The sequence below is a fragment of the Aulonocara stuartgranti genome (assembly GCF_965226115.1).
Source record: "Aulonocara stuartgranti genome assembly, chromosome: 14".
Classification (NCBI taxonomy): Eukaryota; Metazoa; Chordata; class Actinopteri; order Cichliformes; family Cichlidae; genus Aulonocara; species Aulonocara stuartgranti.
The window spans coordinates 24,196,263-24,219,100 of record NC_138950.1 but is presented as its reverse complement, the minus strand read 5'-3'; the positions used below and the strand labels follow the sequence as shown (position 1 = coordinate 24,219,100).

The 22,838-nt window shown below is 40.3% G+C and overlaps 1 protein-coding gene across 9 annotated transcripts in view; it reads right to left on the bottom strand.

Annotated features, from left to right (window-relative positions):
• Positions 1-22,838, bottom strand: part of kirrel3b (kirre like nephrin family adhesion molecule 3b) — a 169,706-nt gene that overhangs the window by 6,327 nt on the left and 140,541 nt on the right. For 3 of the 9 annotated variants that reach the window (XM_082503695.1, XM_082503702.1, XM_082503703.1), the window contains 9 exons: positions 19,627-19,775; positions 19,342-19,469; positions 18,741-18,867; positions 9,598-9,698; positions 6,659-6,869; positions 5,274-5,381; positions 4,676-4,759; positions 4,248-4,363; positions 3,401-3,487 (listed from right to left, as the gene is read on the bottom strand). In XM_082503695.1, coding sequence (XP_082359821.1) covers positions 3,401-3,487; positions 4,248-4,363; positions 4,676-4,759; positions 5,274-5,381; positions 6,659-6,869; positions 9,598-9,698; positions 18,741-18,867; positions 19,342-19,469; positions 19,627-19,775 — 1,111 coding nt within the window. The remainder of the gene's footprint in view (positions 1-3,400; positions 3,488-4,247; positions 4,364-4,675; positions 4,760-5,273; positions 5,382-6,658; positions 6,870-9,597; positions 9,699-18,740; positions 18,868-19,341; positions 19,470-19,626; positions 19,776-22,838) is intronic. The other 6 variants (XM_082503696.1, XM_082503697.1, XM_082503698.1 and 3 more) reach the window with 6 other exon arrangements.

Genomic DNA, 22,838 nt, shown 5'->3' with positions numbered 1-22,838 from the left:
TTTTCTTGATTTAATGGTGTGGGCTGATATTTTCTTGGCATACTTTGGGCCCCTGAATGCTTTAACCTATCAAAGTATTGATAGGGTATAACATTATACATTATCGGGTGGGTGAAGAAACATCATTTAGCTTTTTATAATTAATCTGTATCAATCTGTATGGAATAACACAAAAAAATAATTACTGCATTTCAAACAGGCGATGCCCTCTAAAATCTGTCACTACTGGCATTATCCCTTCATGAATGCTCAGTCCTGAAGAATATTTTAGCGCTTATGCTCTGCACATGACCTCTGCACCTGCTTGACCTGCGATGTGCTTCCATGGTTTTTTTTGCTAATCAAGTAGTCAGCTCTACTAAAGAGAAAAAAAAGTAGTATAGAGGCATCTACTTGCACACTGGCTGCCAGACCGCCTACATTCTCCCATCAGACCTTCATCCCTGCTGTGAGGCTTGCCTAAACAGGCTGGAGTGGTGCTCACTCCACAGGCCATCTGGCAGGTCTGTGCCCACTGTGCCCCACAGCGGTGGCCATCTCACTCCCTGCTAGCAATATGTCCACAGCTAAAACACTCTTTCAGGACCTGCTGGCCATCATTAAAAATGTGTCAGATCTTAGATGCTGATGACAGGTACATTGATGACCAACAGCCACCGCTGTTATGGCATAGCCTAGCTTCCATCCTGTTTTACAGGGCAACATAATGAAGCCTCACTCTTGAATCAGTCCAGAGCTGTAAGGTGGTCCCGTATCCCCAATGGACTATTAGGATCATTCAACCGGAGCGCTGCTGCTCATATGCACAAGGCTGCTGAGACAGTGGAAAGGGAAAGAAGGTAAATGGTACTATTTCAGTGCTGGTGCATAAAGAGAGGATCAGACAGCACATTGTCGCTGTCTGTTTTACTGACCTATCTGCAGATGTTTTTTAGATAAGGTGCTAGCCCGATCTATTTTATGCTACTGCCATCACATCTTGTCACACAGGATTCAGCAAGAGATCCCTTGTTTAAGTGCTATCTGAAAGGATCAGAGATTGTGTTCCCTTGTCAACTAGCTGGCATTTACCCCAGTGCCTCACCTGCTGGAAAACCCCAGTTCAAGCCAGGTGAAATCTGTCTGGAAATGCGGTCTTCCTCTGCTTTATCCTTACTTTCACTGAGAGAATTAGTGACCTCACGCAGGTTATCAGTCTCACTATCTTTGTTCTCTAATAGGGATGTCTAGGGCAGGGCTACTTTACAGCCAAATCCCTCTTTTACACCTAAGAGCAAGAACTACTTTTTTAGGTCAGAGGCTATCTTACTACAGGCCTTTTTTCTCCACAGTAATGTAGAAGAGGTGTTTCAATGGCTCTGCCTGGTGCACACTCGGTCTCATTATGTTTTGCCCATGGCTAGTAGACAGACACAACAGCTGCTTGTCCACCACAGAGGACACTTACTGTTTAGCGCTGGTTTTCTCACAGTCTGTATGATGCTGCCACGCAAGTCTACATACATGCAGCAGCAGGAGCAGACTTTCTGGCACACATATGGCTTCCGTGTGCACGCTGCAAGAACTTTATCCTCATCCACAGTCTTTCTCCGAGGGATGGAAGTGTCGCACATCTGCACAAGACCATGTGCATCTTTCCATGCCCCTTCATGCGTTTCTATCTGCACACTGTATCTGAGTCCTGACAGACTCAATCCCTTTTAAGCATGCTAGACAGTTGATGACGCGTTGTCAGATCTAGCCTTTTCATGCACGTGCCATGAGGTGTTCCACTAATCCCATCATTGTTTTTTAAGGGAGTGTTTTCCACACAGAGATCCATGGTAAATGAAGAACACCAGAACGCTTTAACGCACTTCACACACAGCTGCAATCTCATGTCCTTTTGCTGTGTGTAGACATTGCTGTCAGCAGTGGGGCATTGGCTACAACCAGCTATGTTCTTATCTTATTATTTAACGAGAGACTCTGGGAGATGCTCTGTCAATATTGGCATAGCGCTATAAGATGCAGGTCCCACTGACTTGGCCTGTGTTGCTTCTTTGTGATAAAGAAAAAGTTGACTTACTGGTAGCAGATCTCGGTTCATGCAGTTGTTTTGAACAGAAGAGACCTAAGAAATCCTTTTGTGAAGCAGAAAATTTCTTCTTGAAAATTTTGCTTAAGTGGAGGGATACACCTAATACCAACAACTAGAGGACTACACCTATATTCTATCCTGTATTCCTTCTCTCTCCCCAACTGATCACAGCAGATGGCAGGGAGTTTTTCCTTCCCAAAGTGCTTCTCATAAGAGGTCATATGATTGTCGGGTTTTTCTCCATATGTTTTATTGTAGGGTCTACCTTACAATATAAAGCGCCTTGAGGCGACTGCTGTTGTGATTTGGCGCAGTATAAATAAAATTTAAATATTCATACAATGTGTGTTTACCGTACATAACCTGTGATAGTTTATATTGAATTGGTGACCAAGTGAAAATCCAATGGTTTTAAACTGCAGTATTAATATTGACCAATACTAGAAAAACTGAAACATGTAGAACAGATGGTGACCATCCTTCACTTGATGGTGCTTAAAAGGGTTTCGAGAGCTGCAAAACTCAGCATGAATCATTTATTACAAGCGGTTAAGTCTCTTTACGTGCGATAGGAGAACTAAAGTGACCCTAGGTAAAGTGCCTCACATCTGTTTTACTGCCATGTAAATGGGAAGGTGGAATTGTTTTAAGTGCATTTTAACCAGAAAATCCCTTAAGATTAAAATCTCTTCTTCAAAGGACACCTGGTCCAAAGGTGCATCATTCCAAAACTTTATTACGTCCACTGACATATTGAATAACAAACATTTCATTAGACGCAATTGCAATGACATATTTGCCAACGAGTCTGCTGTAGAGCTCCAAATAATTATGAAAATTAAATGAAGAAGAAACATCTCCCCGAGGTTAAGAGGCTCATATTTTCTAAATAGAGCATTTGTCTCCTGTTCTTTGCCACTGTGAACATGGAGTAAGACTCACCTGCTCATGGTGTCACCACCTGTTAAGTGTTTTTGTGATTTTCTGATAGATTTCTGTGAAACAACACGACCCCCATCCACTAGTGTCTCTAAGTTCAACCGCTCTCTGATTTCATGAGCCACTTTGGCTGAGAAGCTAATTATTAAAATCAAACCCATAACAGGAATAATTTGCCTCTGGACTTACTTTGGAAAACTCATGTGTAGCAGAAGAGGGATTAATGCTTTTCAGCTATTTTAGTTCCAGAGTTGAAGACCACCATCTGCCCCAAAGGCATTCTCTCTCTTCCTCTCACCACTTCTTTTTTTTTTTTTTTGTCTTTCCACTTTTGTTCTCCTACGTTCGCGCCTTCACGCTGTCATCATTCACAAGCCGTACCTTTATGTGCTGATACTCCTTCTCTTCCTCTTGCAACACCTCCAGCTGCTTCAGAACAGATTCCTGCTGGAACTCTTCTCGTTCAACCTACGTAGAAATCAAGCAAAAGCATCTAAGAATCTGTGTAGCTTCCCAAGCTCTCCCACAAAAAGAGACATTTTGAGATGGATGGGTTCAACTTTTATCACTTGTTCTTTAAAAAAAAAAAAATCACTCAGACATGCTTCACCTTAACTCTGGGCTTGCAGGCACCATTAATAATTTATCCATGAATATCTTTTATTTATCTTTACAAAATGCAGATTTGTGAAGTAGATACGCTCATTTTCTCGCTCTAACATCAAGTGTCGACCGTATTTTGTAATTTGAAAAGAAATCATTATTTTGAAGGAAAAATTTAATCTAAGAGCTTTAACTACAAATAGACCAGCCCTGGAGCAAACTGCATTAAATCCAAAACACTGGTAGAGCTCAAAAGAGGAAGCTGTTCTTTTTTGTGTCTAGCAGGCATGTGGATGCAGAGAGTACACCCACTGTAGGATTACCCAGTATACATCAGCATCCCCATAGTTAAAATGTATCGGGGTCTGTTCTCCTCACAGCGTCGTTGTTATCATGATGATATATATACACCCTACGCCTTGACAGCACATATACAACCCGCATGCCTTTCTGTTCTTCCATTACTCATGAAGTGAAGTATTCCACAGAAAATCCCCATACTAATTGCAGACCGCATTCATTACCTGTCCGCCAAAGAGAACATGCAACAACAGGGCCGAGATTCAATATTTGCAAAAGAACATGAGAAGAAGTAAAGTGGAAAGTAGTATTTTGTGACACTCACACTCACCATCAGTTGTTTCATGGAGGTGTGCTCTTCATTTTCTCGGGCTGCATTGTGGTCCTTGTGCACAATCTCCACCCGGATGTCATTTTTTGCCGACACGACTCCTTTCAGATCTAGCATAAGCAGACGCCACATATATCTTAATAAGACGGATAAACACTATTCTGTATTTGTTGACATTATAATTTCCCCCCAGTGCAGTTTGCAGTGTTACAGAATTTAACAGAGATCCCTGGGTTTGTTTTGTTAGAGCTCTCCCACTTCCCGAAGACAACACAAAGCGTTATTAATCACTTGTTTCCTGCCAACACAGGATTATGTTTGTTTTTTTTCTGCATATATATGCAATCTCACATAGCTTTCCTCGGTGGCTCATTCTGTTTGGGACAAAGCTGGTGTTATACTGTCATATAACAAAGTCTTACTTTCTGTCTTAATTTTGCTTGCAAGTTCTCTCTGGTGAGCACAGATGGAGACGGGCAGTGAGGGCATAACCAGGTGCGCTTCCTCTGTAGTGTACAGACAATAGACATGCTGAAGGGACCAGTAGCACAGTGTGGTTCTTGGATAGAGATAGTGGCTGAGTGCCTCTAACCTGAGTCACTTGGTACTGTATATGGGTGGGTGGCAATGAACACGGCGCATGATGTAAATAGCTTTAAATGAATGCAGCCAGACTGAGAGTGCATGAAATGAGCCCTTATCACAATCTGTCTATCTCGGCACCAAAAAAAAAAAAAGATGTCCATCACAACCACTGATTTCATCTCCTATTAAATGTGACACTACGTTCCTGAAGATAACTTGCATCGGTAATTTCTGGCTGGCGATGCCTCCGTGTGTTTTATTTTTATGTAGATGGCCCATTTTTAAGACACCTCAAGTCACAATTTGCGAATGATCCAATTTGTAAAACATTAAAATTAAAACTACATAGATGGACATTTTTTTATGTGCTTGTGGGAAAAAAATGCAGTGCTTTAGCATGCATGCTTCAGAGGCAACACTGGAAAGGAGACGTACTTCTCTGGGAGCGGGTGCAGCAGAACGCTCCGATGGTGCCCATGAGGACAATGACGGCCACGAAAGCTCCCACGGCAATGCCGATGATCACCGCCACTGGGAGAGATTCTGTATAGAGCAACAACAACAAAAAACAAACATGTTCTTCTACAATGACTTAACAACAACATTTTATATGCACTTCAGTGTATTCAGTGAATTCAATGTATGACATGTTACAGGTGAGGACACAACAACATACAGTTATAATGTAAAAGCCACCTTTCTTTTTCAAACACACACACATTCACACTCTCTTCTCCTCCCGTCGTCCTCTTTAAGTCGGATTTTTTACTACCTAGACATTATTCACTGGGCACAAAACCAGATAATTTAAATAAGTACAGCGGTACAGGAAAAGAAAAAAACCCTCTATGTCGAAACAATAATTCAAACAAAAACTAATTACCAAACCCTTTTGCTATATGTGGAGGTAAACATTATACACACAGTAATATTGTCTCATTATCACACTGTTTGATAACTTTTAATTTACACTCATTTAGACTAATAGACGCATTTAACTGAGGGCTTTTATTTCCATTGTCGAACACAGGAGTGTGTGTTCATTTGTGAAGCGTAATCATCCCCGTGTGTTCCTTGTTTGCAAGTAGGAAGAGACTAAACCAGCGGGCATATATCTATATGCTCTTCCAGTAGAAAAGCTCCTCATTAAAATACACTTTAATGAGAACCCAAGTTTCCAGCCCACATTTCTGACCTTGCCGTATTTTAAACAAACGCAAACAACCAAGTGCTCTTCCTACACCATTAAAGCCCATTTAATGTCTTCATTGATCAATGTCACTTTCACATAAGCAGCTTATAATTTATCATTTGCGATAAGTGGATAGAAAACACAGTTTCCCCGACAGTAGAGGTGGAAAGGTCACAGATACAAAGTATTCATATTTAAAGAAAGGAAAGAGTGTCTTTTTTTTTGTTTGTTCGCTGTTTTTTAACTGAAGGAAACCAAGTTCCATATTAAATTTTATATTGGGGTCTATGCTAAGAGACAAGAATTAGAAGACATTCACTTAATACCAGTTTTTCTGGAATTTATGTAATCATGACTTTTACAGGGATTTAATTGCAGGAATTTACAGTGCTATTGTTTAGGATGCTCACTATGACCTAAGAATGATAAAAATCGGGATTCGTGCTCAATTTAACATGTATGCAAAAATGCATTTGCACTAAAACACGCATGCGCAACCTCACACGCAACACAGTCGACGACACTGGATTTGGTCACCTGCAACAATGTACATAAAACGCCACTTGGTCACTCTCTAAAAAACCACAGCCACGTGATTTGAATAAGAGGAAGGTGGAACCTGTCGAACCTTGGCTCCCACCTTGTTCCTTAAGGCGTATGATCTCGGTGTCAGAGCCAAAGCTGTTCCACGCGGTGCAGTTGTAGATTGTCTGAAAGTCTGCTGGGACAATGTTGCTCATGGTCAGCGTGGAGATGACGCCCTCCTCTGTGTTCACAGTTTCTACGGTGTAGCGGCCGGACGTTCCAGACTCTAACACCGTTTCCTTCCAAGACCAGGCCTGTAAAACAGAAAAATAAAAAAGGTGTATGTACAATGTTACTCATGATTATTATTATTATTATTATTTACTGTGGAGCAGGTAATTTTACTCCAGGTGTGTGGATCTTTGGTCTGGTACACAGTCCAATTATTAAAGGTGACCAATCAACCACAGAACACTTCACACAGTTGATTTGAATCCTGCTGGTCGATGCCTGGATTCACAGGAAGGTATTGCAATGTGGGCCTAGTCGTTTTGTCATTCCACCCGTATGTTCACGGCAAGCTCTTTATGCTATGTCAGCACGCTTCTCAATAGAGAAACATAATGACCATGAAAAGATCAACCTAGTGCTCTACGATGATACGGGGAGCGTTTGGGATGTTTTGTTCTGTTACAAGGTGGTATGAATTACTGATATCAGCGTAGAATGTTAGCTCATTTTGTCTGGTGAATAGCTCAGTGATCCACAGAAGTCTAGAAGAGGCATGAATAAATAGGAATCCATTCAGGATATTCAATGCTTCTGTGGCTGGTTAAAACTCTTCTGAATGCTGTGTTAAGGTTAAAAATGGTGGGATCAAAATTGTGCCTGTTAACTGCCCATTTGTTGCTGTTGAGTGCTCAGTGAAATTTCTCCTGGATCTGTAGACCGAGCTAATGTCTAAGCAGTTTTCTTTTCATCGCAGTGTTTGAATCACAGTCCTTTTTGCATTTGACTATTGGGAGACAGCATGCAGCCACTTACACAGAGGTGCGTGCTGTGAAACAGAAGAATCTGCAAAGAGGTACTGTGGATATTTTCAGTACAGTAAATAAATCCGAGTACAAAGAACAACAAAACAGTCTGAAGAATTCTCCATTAAAAAAAACTTGGATCAGGTCTGAAAAATAACATATTTTTTTCTTTATAGAAGATGGAGTGCAAAAATGCTGGAATTCTTGCGTCCTTTAGCACATTTTGCATGCAAAACAAAAATATTTGAAATATAAGTGAATTCCTTGTCTTGGTTCTGTGAAAAGCCAGTATTGAAATAACTTTCTTTTTTATTCAATGGAGAAAAAAAGTCCAATTCTGAGTCTGTTCTGTGGATAGAAATGCAAAACCTGCATCATGTAAGATGTGGTTAAGTCGAGTTTACTCTTTAGACCTTGATTATTTTAATTGTAACTGTAGCCTCGTGAAAACATAAAATAAAATACACATTGAAACATATTTTGAGCTGATAATATGTGAACTGATGAAAAATACATTTTTAAGCGAGAAGCACTCGGAGAACTCAAACCTCCTCCGAGAGTGTTCACTCGGTTTTTTCATTCTTTTCAAGGAATATTTTTGTATATTTCTATATATTCATTTTGCTTTCTTTGTTTTTCAAGAAGTTTGTACCGCCAATACTTTCTTTGAAGATATAACATATGTTGGGGTCAACTTGAAAGAAAGGCAGGCGTTAAATGTATACATGAGGTCAGAGGTCAAATGTGACATGATATTTGGATGAAAATTATAATGGGATACTCGAATCCCCATATACAATATATATCATTTCCTGAATGTTGCGATTGCACACAAAGGCAGCAGAATTTTAAGTATAATTTTAAAGATAAAAGACATTTTAAGTACGTTTGACCCTATTTGATCTTGAAGAAGAGGTCGTAGGTCCAAAGTAACATGATATTTAGAATCACCCTATATCATTCCCTATATATCAATATGCTCTCAATAAAAAACGATGGCATTAAGAAACAGTTTTAAACAGCTCCGACATGATATTTAAAATCATTATAGAGGTTCTCATGTTGATTTAATGCATTTATTTCTATGAAAATTTAACATACATATACAAAATAATCAATATTTTTTCAGGGGGTCTTAATACAGAGTGTATTGGTTTTTGAGGTAATATTTAGATGTTTATTTTGAAGTATAAAGCATATTTATTTATGCTGGATGCAGAGTAGGGAAGAGAGATTTCGATTTTAACAAAAGCAACACCTTTAACTCGGAGCCTTGAGAAACATACAATGGGGGAAACAGGTGTGAAAGTCAAAGTCCACCATCACAGTATTCAAACTTTGAGGTTTAAGCTTCAAGACTTTATTCTAAAAAGACTCAAATCAATGTGTTTGAATGACTGCACAGTGTAAAACCAGCAGTTTTGCACGGTATACAATATGGACATCTCCTTGCCTGGTTCTATTTGAGGTTTCTTCCTGCCAAAAAGGTTTTTTTTCTTCCCACTGTCGCCAATTGCTTGCTCATAAGAGGTTGTCTGATTTTACCTTCTTTACCTTGCAAGCCGTGAACTGATTGATGGTTATGAAATAAAACTGTACTGAATTTTTGTTTAAATGAAAACAAAATCACTAATATAACTAAATCAACAGTGACGTTATTGAGTTATCTCACAGTTTTTAATAGGCCCACCTGAAATAAACGCGGTATTAATAACACTGCTGGTTAATGTTGAGCATTAGTATAACAAAATACACATCAGATGACAAAGTACGGCAATTAACCACGCTCATACATGCATGCACAATATGGATACTCATGCAAAGCGCGCTTATTAAGTGTGTTTACATTGTACGAGCGCCATAAATCTTAACATGATCAGCGCAACACTGCTCACATGCGTGCATTAAATGAGAACCGTAGGATCAAGAGTATATTTTTAGGATCCTCTTTTATGGCAAAATACTCAGAATCTCAAGTATGTGAGCTAGACAGTCCGGATGCACTTACAATGCGGTCCGGCGGAGGTGTACTTCGGATGAAACATTTGATTTGTCCTTTCTCTCCATGTAAAGCTTGCTGAGTCTGTGTGCTTGAGATAGTAGGCGGCCCTGAAAAAGAACAACCATTAAAAAAAAAAAGTTAGAAGATGAGCCACAGAAATTGAAACATGAATAATTAAATTTAGTTTCAGGTCATGTGACAAATCCTCTCAACTGAATTCTTGGTGGAAGATTATATTCTAAATGTCTCCTATTATAAGCGGTAACACCTGAAGTGTTCTGTAATTTGGGACTCCTGAGGAAGATTATATTGCTGTGAGATATGAACTTGCCTCATCCCTTAGTACAATCTAGCCAAGGGCACACCAGGACTGAACAAAGGGCATAAGTGGCAGCTTAGACTTCATTCTGGATAGAGAAACTGTTGATTTATGGCTGGCTTGATTTCTCCCGCTGAGATAAACGTTGTTCTTCGAGTGTAATCAGGACTGCACAGATGGAAAGAGAAAATGCCATTGTGGGGAGATAACACCCCTTGTCACAGTGTTTCACCTCAATCAATGTGCTTGCAGCAGAGTTGACCCCTGAACCAATAAGTCATCAAATAAACATTTAAAGCCAAAGCTCGCTATAGTTGCCCAGAATGACCTCTATAACTGAACTAATCACAGTATCGATCAAGATATTGTAAAACAATATCCAACATTTTATTATATCGAACTGTATTACGGCCTTATTATTGCAGTCAATTTTATAACCATCAGCTGACATTCTGTATAATCTGATTTTCTCAAATTGAGCCTGATCAAATGGAATGGCTTTATTAGCATTACAAACTACCCAGGTAAGGCAAGTTCATTCAACAAGTGCTGGGGCTACTGGACTTCAAGCCAGCATATGCTAAACCTTGGTCAGGCTACAAAATCTTGCCTGACAAGGGCAGCTCAGCCTAAACGACTGGTCTGCTTGCCATCTGGTCTTGAGGCTGCTCACACCAGGTGACAGCACTAATATGAAGACAAGCTGTCACACATAACCCAATTCCATCACTCATGTGATATTTCCCCCTCCTTTTGCCCTGAACTCACAGTGAGTAAAATTGGTAGAAAGGCAAGGTACCGAGCCTATGTTTTACACTTACAGTGTGATATTTAAAGACTAAATCAACCTGTGGAGGGAATATATGTTTGTTTCAAGCACGCCATACACATTAATTTCCACATAAATTCTTTTACAGTAAACTAAGAGTAGTATGATGGCAGCTGGTAATAGCTTCTTTCACAAATTCAAACCTTCATAATGCTGTTTGAATGTGAGGTGCTGATAACACTTTTCTCTCCTCTTAATTAGCTGCTCCCACCTTCAGTCTGATATTTCAAATTTGAATATCTTCAAAAGACAGAAATCCAACCTGACTGAAATAACGGGGCATGTCTGAGAAAAAAAAATCACATTCACTAAAATCATCATCCTTGACTTTAATCATGTTACTGGGGGAAAAAATTCCCAACATCCCTGAAATTCTTTGAATTAATTTCACTTTATAGTCCTCTATAGTACTTTATTTATTTTTATAGTGAATTTTCTTTTCATAGAGTGGACATAATTCACTTAAAAATCCCCAAAACAAAACAGCAAAAAATAAACATGATCACATCATTACAAACTGCATAATTGCTTACATCCACCTCTGCTTCCTTGCTTTTAAAAGCTGGGTTATTACAGAGATGCTCCTGCATAAATAGCACTGGTAAAGGCTTCCATCGGGTCCTTTATATTTGATTTAAAAAAAAAAAAAGCTTTTAAAAAGCTGTTAAAATCAAGCGTTTTGTGACTCTCTTGTGATGGCTAAGGTTAAAAACATGGGTTTGAGTTTGAGGGTGTGGCAAGTGAGGTAGCTTCTTGATTAGTGAGACAACTCACATCCCCGCCGACTTCCCTCAAACTCCCGCTCTCAGCCATCTCTCTGACGATACATAATTGCAGTTTATTACCTGTCTCTTATTAAAATGAATTAGCATTTTAATGAGACTTTGCCAGATGGTGTCTTGGTATGCTACTGGAGGATGCTGGAAGGCTGCTACTGCTGCATGCTGAATGATGCAGACACTTTAAGAAAAATGGATTGAGAGCTGCTCCTCTTCTTTCACTGCTTTGCCAACATGGAATGATAGTATGAATGCGGGATGTGTGTTTCACAGTCATAATAAGGGGGTTTATATGCATGATCTATATGTACTAACCTGTTATTACAAGATGGAAATAAGTATGTGGTTAGCATGGACTCCAACTGTCAACGCACAGCAAGATCAATTGCTTGCAGGCTGCAAAAGGGTGGTGGTAGTGACTGGGGAGGATCTATTCTATGGATCAGAGCTGCAAATGAGAATTATAATTAGATAGCTTTATCTCACTGGCTCAGCCGGGGCTGAAAGTATGTGGGTGTGTGTGTGTGTGTGTGTATGCCAGAGCGTGTGCGTAAAAAAACGTGTTTGCTGCTTGCACTATGTGATCAGAGCAAAAACACGCTAGTAGCTGAGAGGTGGGTGGCACTACAACATCAATGGTAGCAGCAGGGGAGGTAATCAAAATGTTGGGCACAATGTTTCACTCATTCATTTGAGGAGGTGTTAACTCTAGAGTGGACATTGCAATCTGATTACACAATGTCGGTGTGGGTGTCAAAATGCCAGGGCTTCCATTTCCTTTCAAAACTGAGGCATCCGCTTTGAACAACAGCTTGACATTTCCTCTCTACCTCAGCGCAGCTCTTCTGATTTCTCTGTTTTCTTTTGTGATGAAAGAGAGCACAAACAGCTGCAGGGCAAGTGAAACAGAGGAAAACTATCTGATATGGTCACTGATGGCTGATGATTCCCCACTGGAGGGAGCCTGTCTATATTTTCCAGCTGTCGCGAAGTCAGCTCTTATAGACATTACGCGAAGAAGTCATACTTGTAAGAGCTGCGTCACACACTGCAGTGTGACAACACAGAAGACAGTAATCAGACACGGTTGTGAAGAGAAAGTGACTATATTGTTATATATTGACTAAATATTGTTATTAAGCTGGTTATTACTGGGAGTGACTGTGCTTAGAATAATCCTTCTGCTGTTCCACCTCCAACTGCACTATATCATAGTGTAGTGCAGTGTAGGAAAGATAGGTCACAAATGATTTCATCTTCATCCCTGATTGGCTGAGGTAACCATCATATGTAACTTCTGCTGAAATACAAATTTTCCTGGCCTGAATCATCTGACAGCTTCACCACATTAGCCTGCCCTGCTTGAATACATCTTTACGACAGGGACCAGACTGTATATTCTCCTTTCTATTCCTGCATGCAGCATGATCTATACTGTCTCCACACTCTGCTGTGAACACACATTTACAGTAATAACTCAGCATCATCACCACAGGCCACGGGCGCTTGTTTTATTTTCTGGCTACAAACAGTGCATTAACGACAACTGCAACTACAATCAGTATGCGCTAAGAGAATCTTTAAACATCAACAGAAAACATCAACATAAAAAATCTGGTTGAGCCTAAAAAAAACACCCCCAAAACAGATTACAATTCTACACTCGAGAGCATCTTGCTTGCCTTGTGCACATAAGCATTTATTTTGAATGAAAACAACAATCTTGAAACGATCAGTCAACAGTAACACTTACTGTTCTTATGGAAAACACTTTTGAAGAGTGAAAAAACACGTCAAGAATGAGGATGGGATTGTTTGACGATGCATCTTATTTGTACTGAATGGACACACAGTGAAGGAAACGAGCACTCCACGACGCTGACAAAGACCTAGTTTTTCTTTACGGTTTTAACCTAAAGTTACCGTCGATGGCTTTGTTGAAGTAATTTTAAAAGTCATCGTCCTAATAAGTTTATAATCTGGCACAACCACATCAGCTCCAGCTATCACATGGGCACACACACACTTTCAGTACATACACTGCTAACAATTTCAGCAAACTGTGAGTTGCAGCAGGACGTGAGTACTGCGCTGATCGTTTAATTGAAAAGTGTTTCAAAGAGTTCTGACGCTTAATTTATCTAACCGCAGCTGTTTTTAATAGGTTTATAACATTATTTGAACAAATGATCACTTAACCTGAAACAGCTTTAATGTGAATTAAAATTCAACTTTCAACTTGCCTATGCAAGTTCCACTTTCCATCCACCCATCCTATGGAGCTGAGAAGAAGAAGGACAAGAGAAAGACTACAGGGAAGATTCACAGAGGTGGTGAACAAGTTTTTCTCTTCCTTCTACACTGGCTGCTTTTTCACTCATTTTCAGTCCAGTCCTTGTACCTGACCATTTTAAGAGCAATGTTATTTTGTTTGATGATGAAGCCACCTATCGTCATCATCAAATTGAATCATTCAAGCATAAGAAATGTACCTAAATGTACCTAACTCAAGGGATGAACCAGTTATGTGGTTCACATAACAGATAACTTAGCCAAGAACCGATTTTAAATGGTATCTTTAGGTAAACTGTTATTAAGAGCCGGTTGCAAATACACATCATATGTTCTCATTTCTTTAATTAAATCCATTAAAAATGCCAAAGATAAAATAGTATTTTTGGACCAACAAGATTATTGTGCTCCAGCTGAAAGCCTGGTATAGCTCCACATTTTGTATGTTTCTGTACTGAATGCAAGGTGTCCTTAAAAAGAGCTGTGAAAACCAGAAAAGTAGAGAACAACAGAAGAAGTGGCAAGTCTAAAAAGCAGATGAACAGTATCTGAAAGACGTATCCTTAAGAAATAGGAAAGAAAATAAAGCAAAGACCTGCCACAGAACCTGGGAAATGCACCTGCTCCTTCATTTAATCCATCAACTGTTCACTGAAGCCTCATCAAAAATGGTCTCAGTGGCTGTCAAGAAGCCATTCTTAAGGAAATGAAACGGGGAGAAAAGGCTGAAGTAAGCCGAATTACACAAGTGACAGCATGTTTTATGGTTTGATGAACTTTTGGTTCGAATCATCAACAATATGTACAGAAGACATCGAAAGAAAGGTCTCTACACGAATCTGTTAAACACAGCTGAGCCTCTGTCAGGGTATGGGGCTGCATGTCAAACAGTGAAATTGGGGATCTTGTTAAAATTGATTTTATTCTTCATTTTTAGAATGACAAACAAACTGCCAATTCATTAAAACACTCTCAGTTGTGGATTGGCCTCCCCAAAGTCCGGACCTCAACGTTATTAAAGCAGAGAGGGATTATTTTGACAGAGAACATAAGAAAAGGCAGCAGAAGAGCCTTGAATGTCCATTAAGGAGCCTGGAGAACTATTCCTAAAGATTACTTAAGAAATGACAAGAAAGCTTTCCTAAGAGAGTTCAGGCTGCGCTGAAGAATAAAGATACCAAAAATTGACTTTCAAGATTACTGGCATTGTACAAACTCAGTTTTTGGACTGTAGGTTCTATTGGCAGTCATTTGCACGCGGGGTCTTGAGGAATCTTGAGGGGTCGGTCAAGACTTTTAGACAGTACTGTACCTTGAAAAGGTCACAAGTTTGTCACAATACTGACACAGAGACACATACAACCATTCCCACTCACATGAATCAACACTAATTACACACACGCATGTGTTTGGACTCTGAAAAGAGACCATAGAAATGGAGGAAACCCATGCAAACATGCAAGCTAAGCTATGTTTTTGCAATACAAGTAGGATAACGCAGATAAGTGTCCCAGTTTTTTACTCAGTACCAGAAACAACAAACTGATCCTAGTGACCAGCAGAAGACCTGACCAAATTAGTGCTCTCCATATAAAAAGTTAACTACTATAGAAAATAGATATTGCTGCACATTATATTCTAAAACAGGTCACATAGTTACTAAAAGCATTGCAAGATGGCCACAAGCAGTCAATAACCACACAATATAACCACACTTCCTTCCATTTGTTACTCTACTCCTATCCTTGCTTCTCACTTTACTGAATCTTCAGAGCAAGATGTCTTAACAATTGTCCCCTCCCTGCACATAATTGACACATTTGAGCTAGTGACTTCAAAACTGTTATGCTCTAAAAATCATAAAAGCCCGCAAGAACTAGCTTGAACTTTTGAATGAACATTCCTGCTTGTACAGTAAACCTCACAGTGAGGGTATAAAAGTTTTTTTCCCCCTACATATGAAAAATAATGTCTGAGCTGAGCAGAATGAGTGCACATCAGGGGTACACATAATGGGAAAAAAATGAGTTCAAAGTCTTGCAGGAAGACTTGCAGATCATATCTCGCCAAGCTTAAATGTAGCCGGTCAGATAAAATATGCCGCATCTTAAATGTTTTCCTCTTCGTTAACTTGCACTTTTCTTTCTTATGTGGTGTCACAGCTAGTTTAAAGAAGGTAGGAATGCTAATTAACTTGGCACATAAAGACTGTCTAGGAAGAGAAACGGCAGAAAAAAAAGATCTACAACAACCCATTGCTCTGTGGGATATTGAGGGATTCTCCGTCCCTCTCTCTCTCCCTCACTGTGGTAATGGGTTTTCTCTCCCTGGGCTGCCCAAGTACTGTATGTGTGTTGTTATACATATTAATAGCCCAAAGGCGCACACATGCCCACAAACACAAACACAGACCACACATATACGTGGATATATATTAATTAATATGTACTGCCTGAGTATATAGCACTTAAAAGTTAAGCTAAATCCTTTCAAGCATGTCAGATAAGTCACCTCCTTCCAGTTTCTGCAGAATGGTCAAAAATATCATGCAAATACTGTAACTACACACATGGACGTGTCTTCTACTCTTCCTCGTATTCCCATCTACCTGACGACCATGTATGAAAAGCTGAGGACTTATGTATTCTAAAAACGTTTGTCTAGAGTAAGCAATATGTATCCATTAGTGACTTAAACAGAAACTGCCTCCCCTGCTAGCTGTTTGATTATAATTAAATTACATTCTTCCCCAGGGAAAGCAAAATCCTCATGTCTATGTGGTATGCCACAGTGGGAGCCGGTGACACAAAGCGACAGAGGGAGAGACAGAGGGAATGACAAATTATAAACACATGTAATTTAAACGATGCCGTTAAGGAATCAGGAGATAACTGCAGGGAAAACAAACTGCAGAGAAACATTCGAATGTGCAGCAGACACTGTCGCATCATGAATACTGTAAACATTCACAGCATTGCTCCTTTTTTGGGGGGTTTATTTGTATATATATATTGTGGCCGTCTGTGCAAGACAAACAAACTAAACAAACAGAAAAAAAAGTTGTACAAAAATAGTGCTAATTCGTTCGTTTATTCATCGTGAGAACCGGCCGTGCGGCGCGTACGCTTTCATTGCTGTTCGATGGCAGGATGATAAGAGGGAAGGAGACCTTATGTATCAGCAGTCGAGTCGTTGTCGTGGGACAATCAAGGAACCTCGGGAGACAACTTGGCACACGCCACCTCTTCAACCACAGTGTTTGCGCTTTCGCGAGTTTGACAATCTGATTCGCCTCAAGGTCTGGGTAAGAAATGACTCGGGATTTCTCGTGTGGTTTTGAAGAAGAGATGAATTTCAATTATTCAGAAGGGTAAAAAGGAAGGAGGTAAAAAGGAAGGAGGCTTTGAATGTCAAATAACAATTCGGGCAAAGAGGTGGTGGGTAAGAAAAAAAACAACAACAAAAAAAACAAGAGAGAGAGTGTGAGAGAGAGGAAGAGAGATGAAGAATATGAACAAATAAAAGACTAGAAGACATTGGAAACTTACTTGAATTAAGTCTGCAGGGACTGAATAAACATGCTATTTCAGCTTTGTTCCATGTTTCCCAGTGTGCTCTGAGTTGTGTTGTAATCTTTATTAAAACAATCCGTCTTCTTTCTCTCGTGGCAGCATTTTCACAAAGAACACAATCTCCACAGATGCATGAGCAGAAACGAGATGCATCAAGATACGCCAGCACACTGGATATGGTGGATTCTGTTTACATATTAAGGCTGCAGAAAAGATGGCAGTATATGTTCAAAAGGATGGGAGAGAAAAGAATTACACATGAATTTTCCTCTTCTCTGCCTTGATTCCAGCTGAATTCCTGGCTGAAAATGAGGGGGGTTCATTGCAGTTCATAGAAAGTCATGGTTCTGATCTTGTGCTGGAGGGAATACTGGTATCCCATTCTTTCTGATATGCAAAACTAGCGTCTGGATTTTGAAAAGAAAATCTTAAAACACACTGTTTGCTACTTGATGTATCTTCATCCCCAAATGAGCACCAGTGTTGCTTACAGGCAAACTCTTTTGTTAGCTTTCAAAATGTGCATTGACACACTGTGAGAATTAACTCAACATCATCTCGTTGCCGGCATTGTAAAGCTGGATTGTTTTGTTTGGGGTTTTTTCTTGTTTCTTTTTTCCCCCTTTGGTTTTGCACAGGTTTCTTTCAGATGGACAAGAGGGAAAATAAGAAACATGTAAATCCCACAACTAAGAACCTCTGCCACACCGAAGCATGCGCCATGAATATCAAGCACTGGTAATGAAGTCATTTGTTTGAGAGTTGCCAGGTCTCCCACCAAGGCTGGTATTCATTAGTCAGTCAGTGCCTCAGAAAACACAGCTTCCCTGTGACTCACGCAGAATATAATTAGCATTTAAGTACATTTCACCTGTTTATGAAACGTGCGCCAGATCGTGAAAACACAAAGTCTGTTTTTTTTTTTTTTCCTGTTTCATCAGCTGCCACAGTAATGATAGCTAACGAAACGAACTGGGTTTTTATCACGTTACCTTTGTTAGCAAAATTCATTTGCATGAGCATCATTTTATGGAACGCTCCTTTGCCGTGTATGCTGGTTTGTGTTTTGTTACTATGCTTGCCTGATAAAATTAGCTGTCTCTAAGAAACAGATACATTCAATGAAAAAGACTCGAGAAGAGAAATGCAGTTATATATTCTGTTGGAAGCTGCACAGAGGAAGATTTATATAAACTACAAAGGAAGCTGGATACAGAATCTTGTGACAAGTTGCTGTCTTCCTGCTGCCATTGACCTCAGACCTGAACACTCACACTTCTATTTGCATGCACTTCACAGCTTCGTGGAGGTGTATCAATACCCGTTTTTGTGTAAGACATGCAAATATTGCAGCTTACCATTGACGGTAAGAGAAACCTCCTTCTCCCCTGCTCCAACACGTGGCACGACGGCACGGCAAACGTATTTCCCAGCGTCCTCCTGTCTCACGGATTTCAGTGTCAGGAGGTTCTCGTTGCTAAGAACCTGCGGCAAAGAAGTCAAAGATCATCAAATGTAGCGACTCCAAAGTCACCTTTGCATTTGTGATGGCAGCAAAGCAGCGCTAACAGAAGAAAAGAAAAAAAAAACAAGGCAGCACACGAACCATTTAATACCTTAAAGGTCACCTCTTCTCAATTATTAAAATCCAATTTAGGGTCTGAGCTCAGGCGAGTAAAGCTTTGGCCTTTAATGTTGACAAAAGAAAAGGTGGAATGAGACTGAATTTGAGGATCAAATCAATGGATCTCACTTGAGAGCAGGTCACCAGGAGGCTGGGACAAAAAAAATTAGGTCTAATGGAACTTTACAAACCACTGAGCTATGATAGAAAAAATAACCCAAAGTACTTTGCAGAAACAAGTTCAGGAATAATTACAAAAAAGTTTGCTCTCGGCTGTATTATGTGATTATATAAGGTTTAAGTTAGCCTTTATCAATGCAAACTGAAATACTCACCACCCCAGAGCCTCTTTTCATCCACACGATGGTAAGAGAGGGATTTCCTGTCCAGGCACAGTTGAACACAGCATCAGATCCAAGGTCAACCTGCAAGGACTGAGGCTCTGCAGCCATGCGAGGGCCAACTATTGGGAAAAAAACAAAACAAGAAAAACATCCATAGATCCATAAATAAAGACCCGAGTTCTTTGAGCTCAGTGTAACAACATGTAACGCAGCAATGCATTATTCCGCTGCTGGCATTAAAGGAATGCATGTAGGATTACTGAAGGAGAAACTCACAGTAGACATCAACATTGCGACTGATGTTGGTGCTGCCGAGAGGGTTGGTAACCTCGCATGACACAGGCTCCGTAAAGAAGGAGTGATCCACGATGACCTCGTATGTGTCCCCGGAGACCTCCTTAATTATACTTCCCCCTTTGGCCCACCTGGTGTTAGGATAGATGTCGGGACGGGTGTGAGGAAAATTAAGGAAAAGGAGAAAACACATTAAGACAGGTTTCTCACACCTTCTTGTGTCGGTGGTGTTCCTTTTGTGTAAATAAATCATCATTCTGGGGCTGGTTTTCTGTGCTGGCTTCAGCATATTTTTGTGGCAGCCCTCCATGCAGTGACAAGCTCCCTGGCAACTCGGAGCAGACAGCACGTTCCTCATTACGCCAGACAGAGAGTGCCAGAGCACTACAGAATGACAAATGGTTAGCTCCTCCACCTTTGAAGACATTGCTTGACACGTACTGTATTAAACACAACAGCTGACGTTAATAAATTGGCATGGGATCGCATTAAAAAGCATCTGTTTGTGTTTGTGAATGATAGCCGGTGTGACGATGACACAGACCCCCCTCCCCCGACATGTTCAGGTGAGACTTTTATGATGTCACGGGCAGTGGCGTCTCACTCGGCGTGGCGCGGATGGCTCACTGCTGCCGCGACAGACAAGGCCCATTTATAAAAATGAAGCAAAGGCGCATGTGGATGTGCCGGATCGCTCTGGAAAAATTTAGACAGTGCTGTGGGGCATGCAATGCATCATGCACGCTGATATCTTCCACAGTAAATATGTGGCTGCATGCTGATGTGGCAAATGAAAACAATGACAGCGGCGCCAGTGCTTGTCTCCATTTTATATTCCTGCCAGTACCGAGAAGAGTTTTCATGGGATAGGGAACTCATTTGTTTTCCATGGCTAAGCTGGCCCCATGCTTGACTAAAAATCATTTAAATGAGAACAGATTACCTCATTCAATCAGTAAGTGAATTGAAGCAGAATTCTAATTGGGCTTCATGGGATTTTTTTTTCTTTCCCATGCTCGCTTATTTTAGGCAGTAGATCTTTTCCGAGCCGTGTTTTTGTGTGACAACAATACAGCTGAGAGCACTGCAACACCTGCGCTTCCAAAAATAATGAAATTAGGGCAGACAGGTGTTTTAGGCCTGTCTAATCAAGTAGTATTGATGTTTGCGAACTGGTCAGCTCGTGGGAGGATTACAACACACAAACTGAATATAACACAGTATGGCTGTAAATCTGCAAAGTCCAATCATTCGAGTAGCAGAGCATTACCCACAATGATACTTAGGATGTAGATTCTATACATTTCCAGATAAAAATAATGTGAAAACCATTATGTTAATGATGATGACTGCTGATGTTCCCATCATTCTGAATATGATTATTATTTTTTCAGCTGCTGTTTAGATGACTTGGATGATACAGATGTTGATGGCGAAGACGTTATTAATTACACTTGCGATGTTCTGGTAATCAGGATGAAGACAATAATAATGATGATTAGGATGATGACAATGATGATGTCGATGATGACACTGATTACTGAACAAAGAGCACGATGAAGGAGGATGAAGTACAGGAATTAGACTGGCAAACGGTTCCCAGTTTACTCTTGCTCTTGGAAGCAGCTACTGACAAAACCAAGCAGCAACTTCCAGCACTGAAGAAAGATGAAACTAAAGTGGGTCAAGTGGCTGGCCACTTGATGTTTGCTCCACGATTGAGTAAATCCCCATAGAACTTCATTTTAAACAGCAGAAAGAAATAAGTAACTAAGGCGGTAAGCCAGGCTTTCTAAAAACAGTTTGCGTACACTCATCATGTGGATGAATTTCATGGTAACTTTGGCCTTTTAATGATTGCTTTAAACTTTTCTCTTATCAGGTTGTAATAATAATATTAACAGCATATACCTTTAAAGATTTTCAAAGCTAGGATTGGGTGCATTATTTATTTCATTTATTAAATGATTTATTTTCTCTAATCCACACAGGGTAAAAAGTATGGTTTGACCCTTGGTTAATGTCCGTTAGCAAGTTGCACCTCGACCAGAAGCTTTTAGTAGCCATCAGCAAGCTTCTGGCATAATTCTGGCTGGATATTTCATCGCCCCTCTTGGCAGAATTGGTCGAGTTCATTTAACTTAGTTGGTTATTTGGCACACACCCTGCTTTTCAACATAGTCGCCAAATTTTCAAGGGTTGAGGTCATTAAATAAATTAATAAAACTAATTTTCTTTAATGTGTTCTTGAAATTCAGAAGAAAGCATGAAATTCAAGAGCAAAAAAGAGCATAAGAGGATAAAGTGCAACAGTTTAAGTAAATTTCACAAGTTATAAACCACGAAGATTATTTGATCCGAAAGCTTTGAAACAAGTAAAGTGACTCAGTAGATGGTTCATGACTGAAGATAAAGAGCAAAAACAACACAAACAGTGATGCTATGACATCTGCATTTACATAACACTATGCCACCGTTTCACTTTACCAGGGCATACTGTAGGAGTCGTAATGGGGTAAGCACAGATGTTCAGGCAGCCGGCTGCTCCCGAGTGGAGGCTGCGGCTGCCAGGTTTGGGAGCCTTTGACAGTGTTAGAGGGAGCAGAGACAGAACGCCGTCGTCCGCGGGGAGCATGGAAGCTCTGTTGGTGTGCTGGGCCTTGTCCAAGGCTCATGTCTAAACATAGCTGGAGCAGGCTAACACAAACACCTGCATTCCCTTTGGGAGGTTAGAAGGGCCAGTGCGAGCTTACTCAGTAGCTGACTCACTTTACACTGCTGTGTTCTAGTCAGGGATTTGATTCAGACAAAGGGTGTGAATCCTGTGTGCCTGAGTGTCTCTGTGCATGGGCATGTGTCTACGTGTGAACGCGCAGGTTTGTACAATGTGTGCGTGTGTTTGTAATGTTCATGGGTGTGTAAGTTAATAGTGTTATACAGATAAAAGGTCTGCCGTTAATGGAAGCTGAGGGTGAAAGTGACGTGGAGTTGGGGGAGGGGGGTGTATTTGCTGAATGTGATTAAGGCAATAAAACAATAACAATTAAATTAGGCAGGTATCTGTGCCATCAGCATTGAGACTCACAGTAAATCAGGCCCTACAGTTATTATCAGCATGGTTAAGCACGGCACAGCGCCGTTCTATTCTGCCTTCCATGCATATTGAAAGTGATGACTACTCTCAGAAGAACGTA